This window comes from Triplophysa rosa, unplaced genomic scaffold (assembly GCF_024868665.1).
Source record: "Triplophysa rosa unplaced genomic scaffold, Trosa_1v2 scaffold97_ERROPOS115763, whole genome shotgun sequence".
In the NCBI taxonomy this organism is placed as follows: domain Eukaryota; kingdom Metazoa; phylum Chordata; class Actinopteri; order Cypriniformes; family Nemacheilidae; genus Triplophysa; species Triplophysa rosa.
The window spans coordinates 1-10,445 of NW_026634960.1; the positions used below are offsets into that span (position 1 = coordinate 1).

General features: G+C 42.0%; 1 protein-coding gene across 1 annotated transcript; it reads left to right on the forward strand.

Moving 5' to 3' along the window:
- Positions 1-4,116: 4,116 nt before the first annotated feature.
- Positions 4,117-5,135, forward strand: LOC130551350 (mothers against decapentaplegic homolog 7-like; the record flags this gene model as incomplete). The annotated part of the gene is made up of 1 exon (XM_057328920.1): positions 4,117-5,135. A coding segment is annotated over one exon (672 nt), but the record flags the coding sequence as incomplete, so codon positions are not given.
- Between the last annotated feature and the right edge of the window lie 5,310 nt (positions 5,136-10,445).

A 10,445-nucleotide genomic window follows, 5' to 3' on the forward strand; every position in this document is an offset into this window, starting at 1 on the left:
TTGCTTTATTAATCTCAGCCATAATTCTCTACATATAGTTTTTACATACTGTAAGTAGTGTTCAAATTGATTATTTGAAATTATAATAATAATCTTCCCGTGTGTGTATTTGGGATTATTGGATAAGAGTGTCTGACTTTTGTTTGTCTTGGTTAGTCTGAAGTTATTAAGAGTTGACTTTAAGAGCCACACCAACAGACTAAATTCCCTGAGAGAGAGATGGGGGGTTTGTTAGCTTTGGCTTACATTTCTATATTTTTTGTTCCTCGTCGTAATCTGAGGCCTAGCAAAGCATTACTGTCTCTTTCTAATAGCTTTTTAATTACCTTTGTTTTCATCTCATATAAATGTGACGTGTGTATTTACAGCGTTTGGTCTGTGTTACAGTTGTACAGGATGTGAGAACCAAATATGCATTAGTTACAATCCTCTAATCTGATTGGATAATCATCTCCGCGGAAGGTCTGGTTGGCAGCCTTGAGGTCTTAGTTCTTATGCTTTTTGTCATTTTGTGCTTTTAGCAAGAACAGGGCAATTTTTTGAGTCTGGAAACTTGTTGCATCACGGCTGTTCCTGAAACATTTCCGCCGAGCCACAATCAGGCCTTTATAAATGTCCCGTGAACGCTGGAGCCGATAGACCCCAGCAGGGCCGCATGTTTCTCGGCCCCTTCGGGGGCCTATGCCGACAGCCAAAGAGCTCAGTGTTACCGTGACAACCTCCCGTCTCATTCCAGGTTGTTTGGGTTAGCCGAGGAGGAAAGGCCAGCGCAGGAAATGACATCATGCCTCGGAGGGAAAAGCCTTGAGCTTTGGGTAGGGCCTCCCGGTCGCCTCCGCAAAGCGGAAAGAAAACATTTCAAGAAAACGACACAAAGACGTTACTTAAAGCGGCTTAGAACAACTTAGTCCGACAAAACATTTGGAAGTGCGGATGATGTTTGTTTGTCTTTTTAATCATTCGAAAGTAAAAACGAGCGTGCAGAACAATAAAAAGTCAACGGGAAGTAAAGAAATGCAAAAAAAAAGAAGTCATACAGTATATAGTGATGTATCCGCCATGCGCTCGGGTCGACACAGACATCATAAACCACAAACATTTCCTTAAACCACAATACTGTGTTTAATAAGGGAGACGCAGAGTGATGTCTCCGGTCTGACTCGCTGCTCGTATCACGCCTGCGGATGAATGAACGATTGAAATCCAGAATATAATTAAATGCTTCTAAACAACACAACAAAGCTTCAACTATCAAAAGCTTCCTGCATTCAACCTGCCCGACTGGTTGTCTAAAGCAAACACACACACACGTACACGCAACGATTTGGTTCCCACGGTGATGTTGAACATTCTGGAGTGTGAACAAGGGCGGTAGTTATTCTGTCCCGACCACCGTGTGTGTGTGTGTGTGTGTGTGTGTGTGTGTGTGTGTGGGTTGAAGCCATACGTCAGTGATATCATAAAGCAGTCGTGATGCTCCAGACGAATGCAAATGTTAAGTGACAGCGTTAAAGAAGACGTAATCTGGACGTTTTGGAGACGTTCTGGAGATCTATCTTTAACTCCTAAAATCTAAGCATGGGACTGAAACTGTATGAATTATACAGGACTTTTATTATGACTTGTTGATTTTATAAATATGTAGTTTGGCACTTTCCTGCTTTTAAATGGTGGTGATAGTTCTCTGACCTTTGACCTCTGCACGTTCAGTCATAAACAGCCATTTCCTCGCCCCAACACACCTATGTTCAGTATACAGTGAAAAACGTTGTAAAATCTGTGTGTTAGTGCACAATAGAGGCTGATGTGAAGTATTTCCTTTGCGTTACAGGTTTTCCTGAGTTTGTGTGTGTGTGTGTGTGTGTGTGTGTGTTATGTAACGGCTCTCACACTAATTGCCAGTTTCCTTTATTGACTTCCAAACAAAGACGCTCTGCCAAACATTTGTCTCTCGTGTCTGTCTGCGTGTCTTTCTCTCTGTTGAAAGCGTGTGCGTGTGAGATAACGCCCGGGGAAAAGATCATATTTATAGAGCCGTAATCGACACACACATCAGAGGCTTCTGCCGCCAGCTTTATTTGTTTAGCTGGAATTTTGCAAGACTGCTCATATATGTCTTTGGAGATTTTGAACACAGACCGTAGCTGCACACGCTAGACTTTATGTTGTGTCATTGTGGCAAGCGTGTAGTGTGATGGACAGTTTTGTGCAGGTGTGTGTCGTTGGAGTCACGCGTCCTTTGGCAGGCGTGCGACTCAGAGCCACGTACACACAAACACACACACATGCCGTCACCTCCCGTGAACCTCAACCAGACGAGAAGCGATCAATAACACCCACTGACTTTCCTCATCTCTGTGTGTGTGTGTGTGCGTGGAGACAGACAGAAATAATCATTAACTTTTCCAGACTGCTGAGTGACTGTGTGTGTGTGTGTGTGATTCCATTAGATGTCCAAACTCTCTTTTGTGCTGTTTTTCTCAGTTGATGTACAAAGTGACTGTTTAAAAAGCTGAGTCTCCTTAAAAGGAAAAACTTTGCCCCAATGTTCTCAGAAAACGTAAGCCACCGTGTGTGCACGTGTGTGTGTGTGTGTGTGTGTGTGTGTGTGTGTGTGTGCGCGTGTGTGTGTGTGTGCGCGCGCGTGTGTGTGTGTGTGTGTGTGTGTTCATGTTTGTATATCCCGGTGGGGACCTAAACCTGAATACACACCAACACATGGGGACTCGTGTCACCGTGGGGACCAAAATTGAGGTCCTCATGGGCACAAAAGCTTATAAATTGTACAGAACAATATTTTTTACAAATCTAAAAATGCAAAAAGTGTTCTATGATCTTTAGGTTTAGGGATAGGGTTAGGGATAGGGGATAGAATATACAGTTTGTACAGTATAAAAACATTACGCCTATGGACTGTCCCCACGGGGATAGTAAACCAGATGTGTGTGTGTGTGTGTGTGTGTGTGTGTGTGTGCGCGCGCGTGTGTGTGTGCGTGTGTTTGGTATGTGAGTGCTCAGACTAAAGGGAGTCAGTGTGGATTGAGGATAGATGGTTTGTTACCTGAGGCGGTTCAGTTCTAAATGGAGATTTGACTTCAGCTCAACCACAAACAAGAGAGAGCGAGAGAGAGAGCATTTAAACTAACACAATTCAGGATGTCCATTGAAAGCTGGAGGCTACACAAGATGTGATCCTAAACTGCCATTGACCCACTCGTGTGTGTGTGTGTGTGTGTGTGTGTGTGTGTGTCATGTTACACAATCTATTTTAGGACACACTCTGCGTCTGGCTGTCACCATGTCAGTCGGGTGACACCTTGGTTACTCAACCGACGGACACACAGACGCCACACCCACACACAAAACATCCATTCATACACACACATTTGTGTACCTGTGCAGTAGTATTTGTGTGTAATGTTAGATTTCATCAAGTGTGGTTGTCAGAGCAATACACACGCACAGTCTGCTTCCAGCTAGAGTTTGGGATTTGACGTGTGTATGTGTTGTGTGTGTGTTGTGTTAATGCTGTCATAACAGAGACCGGTGAACTATCAAGATTAAAATAGCATCAGTGCAGCACATAGCAACCAAACACACAACAGCTAAACATTGTGTTGACTGTATTTAAGTTTGTTCTTCAGGTCTGATTTAGGATCCGCGTTGTGTGTCAACCCGTCATAATGAGCAGGTCTGGAGTCTGTACTTTATGCTGGCGTGTGTGTGTTTGGTTTGAGACGTGCTGACAAGCCCAGACAGACTAACCCCCCCACCTGTATATTATGTTTGTTCACATACAGCTCGTATGTACACTACGCTTTTGTTTATACATAGAATATCATGACATTCATATCATGGCAAATTACTACGGCTATGTTTGTCAGGGTTTTAATGACGGCTCTTGCTAATTGACGTCTCGCTCGCAGAGGATTCTGGGAGTTCTTGGCATCTTTTGCACGTTTTCGAATATTTGTAGCTGCATGTCTTTTGTGTTGTCATGAATTGCCAGTCGTGACATCACAAACGAGAAGGGATGTTGGCGTAAGGAACGGGCGAGTGCTAGAGCCAGATTCCTCACAGTCTCTCACGAACGCCGATATTAAAGATGCTCGATAGGTTTGGCAGAACAAAAAGCGCTTGTGCGTGTGTTTGTGTGAACTAAAGATCTCCCCTCTTCTCTCATCGCGTTTTATCTTTCATTTGCTCGACCTGGCATCTTGTCTAACCTGGTGTCTTCATCTCTCGGCAGATTCTCTGGCTCTTCAGGAACGTGGAGAACAGCCTCACTGGTGCGTCGTGGCGTATTGGGAGGAGAAGACCCGCGTGGGGCGTCTCTATTCCGTCCAGGAGTCGTCTTTGGACATTTTTTACGACCTACCTCAAGGCACGGGCTTTTGCTTGGGTCAGCTCGCCTCCGACAACAAGAGCCAGCTGGTGCAAACGGTCCGGGCGAAGATCGGCTACGGCATCCAGCTCAGTCGCGAGGCCGACGGCGTGTGGGTGTACAACCGCAGTTGCTATCCAATCTTCATCAAGTCGGCCACACTGGACAACCCGGACTCGCGGACGCTGCTGGTGCATAAAGTGTTCCCCGGATTCTCCATAAAGGCCTTCGACTTCCAGAAGGCGAAAAGCTTGCGGAGACCCAACGACCACGAGTTCAGTCTGCAGCCGCCGACGGTTTTCACCGTGCAGATCAGTTTCGTGAAGGGCTGGGGTCAGTGCTACACCAGACAGTTCATCAGTAGCTGCCCCTGCTGGCTCGAGGTCATATTCAATAACCGATAACGCTGAGCCATTCCTTCATCGCCGTGGAGACGGACTAGCCCTTACCTTTCGCGGGCTACGGTTTTCTTTTCCCCCCAGAAAGAACGCAAAGGAAAACTCACTTGGACTGGTTGAATAAATGAAATGAAATTAAATGAAATGAAAGTGAAATTAAAGCTAAGATGTATTTTATGTTAAATATAAATATATTATTACGTGTAAATACGAAGTTTTATATGCATTGTTATTTATGTATTGTGCAATGTGTTGACCAGACAATGAGAAGATGCACTTTGCTTAATATAAATGCAGACAAGAGAAATGCCAAAATTAAACAAAAAATACTCAAAATGCTTTGGAATTTGTTTTTATTTGAATCATTTGGTGTTATATGGAAAGCGGTTGCTTGAAGAAATGAATAGTTCAACCAAAAATGAAAATTTCATCATTCGTCATCATTTATTCTCTCTGATGTGGTCGTAAACCTGTATGCGAGCGAGTCTTTCTTCAGTGGAACACAAACGAAGATATTTTGAGAAATGTCTCTGTGTTTTGTGTTCACACAACGGTAGTCAATGTTGTTTCGTTATCAACGTTCTTCAACGTTCTTCAAAACATCTTCTTTTGTGGTTTGCATAAGAAATGAAGTCATACAGGTTTGGAATAAATAATGAATTGTCGTTTTTGGTTCAACTATCCTTTAAGTTTGTTTTTACGTTGACCTTCATGATTTTAAAGCCCAGCGTCTCTCGGTGAACCACAGAACATGGCTTCATGTTCTAGTTAAAGCTCTTAATAAATGACGTTGCCGATGTGATTGGGTTACTGTGAGAGCACATTCCCTCCGTGTAAATCAACTGCCCCGGGGGTTGAATGTGTGGCAGGAACAGCAGGACTCTGGGGGAGGGTCTCGTCTGTGGCCCCGTCTAGACTGCCGCCACACCTCCTACTGTCTCTCCTGATATGGACGTCTGGTGGGGGGATTAGGGCCGTAAGCCTGCTCTGACCTGACCGGCCCCGAGAGACAGAGACCTACATTCACAGCCCCAGATTCCATCTGAACCCGACAGCCTGACAGATGGACCCAAAGGTAAATGATTACAAAATTATTTTAAAAAGTACAAAATAAAGGTTAAGTAAGTTTGTTTGTCTCTCGGGTCACATGCGAGCGTGTCTGAAGGGTATTCGTGGGTATTAGTGTCACGCCGGTCTCCGGTCCTGTAATCCGAACGCTGCTAAAGCGTCTAAATCGTGTGCTGACGAGGAAACCCGGACAGACGCCTCAACCTCACACGACTGCAGGGAGACGCTTTATTACAAACAGATAACAAACGCACGACTGTTAGCTCAACACCAACTCATGACAGCTTTTAAAAACGTTGAGACGGATGAGTGAAGAACAAATGGACTAAATGAATGTCTCGATAACACTTTTCTTGAAAAATGATGTATAAATAACATTTGCTGCTTGGTTTGATGTCATTGAGGTCAAAGGTCATGTTTTATAACCAACTGAAGGATGAATAACATTCGTATTAGAATTCTGAAAATCTGGTGTCATTCATGCGTTCTAGAAGAAGCGCAGTTTGTGTGACAATTTACTCAAATAAATACACCAACCACAATACAATATATTAAAAACTGGTACAATATACACACAAAAAAATTAATATACACAGAATTTACGCAGTGACATTTAATACCAAAATGCTCCCCCAGATCAGATTCATGTCTAATAATACTGATTTGAAAAGTCACAAGATCGCTGATATTACTCTTCCCATTTTTTGGCAAATCTTGACCACTAAATGCACTGTGAAGGTGATCTGGAGTGAAAAAGCTTTAGTGGGTTTATTTGGTGTAGAATGGGACATCAGCAGCTCACGGAGAGACGGGCCGGTTGCTCCGGGCAGCAGCCATCTTGATAAGTCCGGCATCCTGAGATGCTAAAAACAACTCGGCTCAGACAAAACAAAAGAAAAACAGACTGTGTTGTCTGCTGGGCTTGACAAAAAAACATTCTTAGCACGAACACTGCTTGGTGGAGTTCTTCTGTGTGATTAAATTGGGATTTTACAGTTATTCAGGCCAGTAGTTTTGGATTTTAACTAAAAACAAGGAAGTATAGAAAAACATAATCCAATGTTTATTTGGTTTTTGTCTGGAGAGGAAAATTAATGGAAAAAAGTGCAGACATTGTTTTGTTCACTGTATTGTTCTGTGTTTTTTTCCTATATATCTGTGCAATAAAACATGTTGTAAAAATGTGCTTAGAAAAACAGGATATGTAAAGTAAACTAAACTAAAAAGTGGGCCAATTTAGTATATATACACTTTAAAACTTTAGTGTTGTTTTTGCAGCAGGTTTGCCAGTAACTTACTGTATCTTTAATTACTACTTAATATACTTTCCAATTAGTACTGTTTTCAATTACTTTAATCAAAATGAAAACACTTTTACTTTTGAGATTCAAAATGAGCAAGAAGAGACTGGCATTAGCGCAGCAACAAAATGCAAAAAATGTCATTCTTCCTTAGCATTTTTCTCTTGTTTTCTGTAAAAATATTTAAAACTTCTTAAATTACGAGACATTTACATAACAAGAAATGTGACCCAAGATTTTAAGTCTTGTTTTATGAAAGAAAAATATATAAACTAGGCAAGTTTACGCTAAAAAGAAATTGTACATTAAATCTACAGTAAGTTACTGGCAAACCTGCTGCGAAATTACATCAAATTCTTACAGTGTAGGCCACATTTGAAGTACATATAAAATATTCTGCTCATGTATACTTCATGAAATGAATTGGAAGTTTTTTTTTGTGATAGTATGATGTTGCGTTCTTTAGATCCGTTTATTGGTTCTCTAAAGCATGTTTTTTAAAGAACTAATGAAAGAAAATGGTGAAACTAAAATGTTTTCCAATGACATCAGATTGTTATATGTTGGCTCGTCTTTCTGGGTAAATCGCACGAATACTCAAAATTCATATTTTTCACATCAGGTTCACTGAGGAGCATTCGTGTGTGAATCTGATGATGATGTCTGTGGTCCTGCAGCAGGGGTCTCACCTCTCACCTGTCTGACAGCAGGACTAACCTTATCTCATCTCATTCTCTTTTCATTTTCTCTCTGATAACGCTGTTGCCCCCATGAGCGGGAATGTTTTTCATGTACTCTTCACACACTACGAATGACCAGCCAACCGCAGGCGTCTACTGGAGCCGATCTGTCTGTTAGTTAGACAACACCCTCTCTCTCTCTCTCTCTCTCTCTCTCTCTCTCCCAGTGTTAGTTCTGCAACAAATCAGTCACATCTCACCTGGTTAATAGACAGCGCTGGTTATGTTCACACGCTGTTGGTCACTACTAGACAGGTGAGTTGGTCATCGGTGTGTAAATGGGCTGTGACTTCAATGACACCTCCAGTCAGACGTTATTTAATTGTGAAGATGCCACAGGGATTATATAGGTTTTATGACTCAAATTTAATGCAGACTAAACCAAACCCTACCTAGAACAAATCATAAAACACATGAATCATTTTATCTATGAAAAGGATAAAGTCTGGACACATGACACTTCAGAAAAAAAGGTTCGTCTTCAGAACAAACTTTCTGGACCAAAAAAAGTCAAAGATAAAGACAGACAGAAAGAGGCAGACAGAAGGTGACTAGTGTTTTTTGATTTCCTGTGGTGTAATTTAGAAACATCAGATAATGACTGATAATCAGACTGATGTCAGAGGAAGAGAAACACAAAGAAGATATTCTGAAGTCAGACAGGTTTGGAATGAGTAAATAATGAGTTTTCATTTTTGAGTGAACTATCCCTTTAAGAACAAGATCAACCTACCCGGAAAAGATTGTCTTCAAAAATTATTGTATACATCATCTAATCTCTATAAACTAAATAAAAACAGTGTTTGGTGTGGCCGTTGGATGCGTTTACAGTGTGCGTAAAAGGTTAGTGCATTTAGAGGCTGTAAAAACAAGTGTTTTAAAGAGAGAGAGAAAAAAAAGAGAGCGAGTCGGGGAAAAGCTGAGTCGTGTGAATTCCTCTGTGAACTGCTGTAATTTACAGTGTGGAAGTACACACACACACACGCACACACACGCACACACACACACACACACACACACACACACACACAAGACAGTGCAGGCCTACACGTAAAAAACGGCAAGAAACATTCAAACTTTTGTCTCCACAGAACCAGTCAAGTGCAGTTCAGTAGATTCTAAAAGACAGAAAATCAGAGAAACGGTGTTCATAAGATAACACAACACAAACGCTTCACTTGTTTAGTCCTCCAAACAAGACGACAGATTCACATGCATGTGTAACACAACAAACAGACTGATTTCAATGCAAATGATGTCATCACCAGATTACTAGAACACATTCAGGAGTTTTAACATGTCATTTACACGCGCTTTTATCTCTACGCCTTCAAAAGTCATGAAGTATTTCGCTTCTGTTGTGTTCAGTTAAACAGTGGAGAATCATTACAAGAGAAAACGAACAAATAAACATCATAAACAATAAAGCACAGTTCAGACAAACAGAAATAAACGTGTGTGATGTTAAATGAAAGCAGGCTCTGAATCAGACAGATGCAACATCATTAGTTAAATACAACCTCAGACGTGACTCATCTGAAACTCTCAAAATAATCAGCACTTCTCGTAATGGCCACAAAACAAGTATTACACCAGATAATAAAAACAGCGGCGTTACGTGTGTGTGTGTGTGTGTGTGTGTGCGTGTGTGCGTGCGTGCGTGTGTGTGTGTGTGAGTGCGTGTGTGTGGTGACAGCAGGCTGGATGTCCGTCAGTGGGGGGTGGAGGACTGCTGTCTGTCCCACCTGCCGAGCTCCTGACCGGGCGGCTCTGTCTGCTAATGCCCCATAAATCAGCTCCAGCACAATGGAGGGGTGTTTGCATTAAGGAACTGCCTTTAATCCAGACGCCTTTTATCTAATTAAAGTGTCTGTAAGAAGAACTGTAGGGAGTCTTCAACACACACACGTTTATTTACTGGCACACACGTGTTTCCACTTTCTAGCCTTTGTGTGTGTGTGTTGTGTGATGCCTGTAAACACATACACACACAACGCCTGTAAACAAGCACACACACATACTTAGAATACAAATAATTTCCTAGAAATAAAACATCATTCATTCTGACCACGTGTAACATCTCGTGTGTGTGAACACGTTTGGCATTTCACTCCGGCCTCTTCACGTGATGGATGTTCTCACAGTCCAAAAACAATCAAGATAAAGGGTACTGCAATACTGCACATCAACACATCACTGCGGTGAAGGACAGACGAGATTATGGGATGTTATGGGAACACACACACACACACACACACACGATGTTGATGTCAACAAGAAGGTCACACCTACCTTGAGTTACGCAGGTGACAGAACCATAAACAAGAATCGAACCTGTTCATGATGCTGTGTGATGCTGTGATGCAAGGAGTCTGATCCAAAAACAACCTCATAGATAAAAGATAAAATAGCGCGAGTAAAAGGTTTGTGCATCTAGAGTCTGTAAAAACAAGTGTTTTAAACATTATATAATGATTGTGATAATGAACTTTTAGCACTGAAGCTGACTCGAGAGAGAGACTCGAGAGAGAGAGAGAGAGAGAGAGAGAGAGAG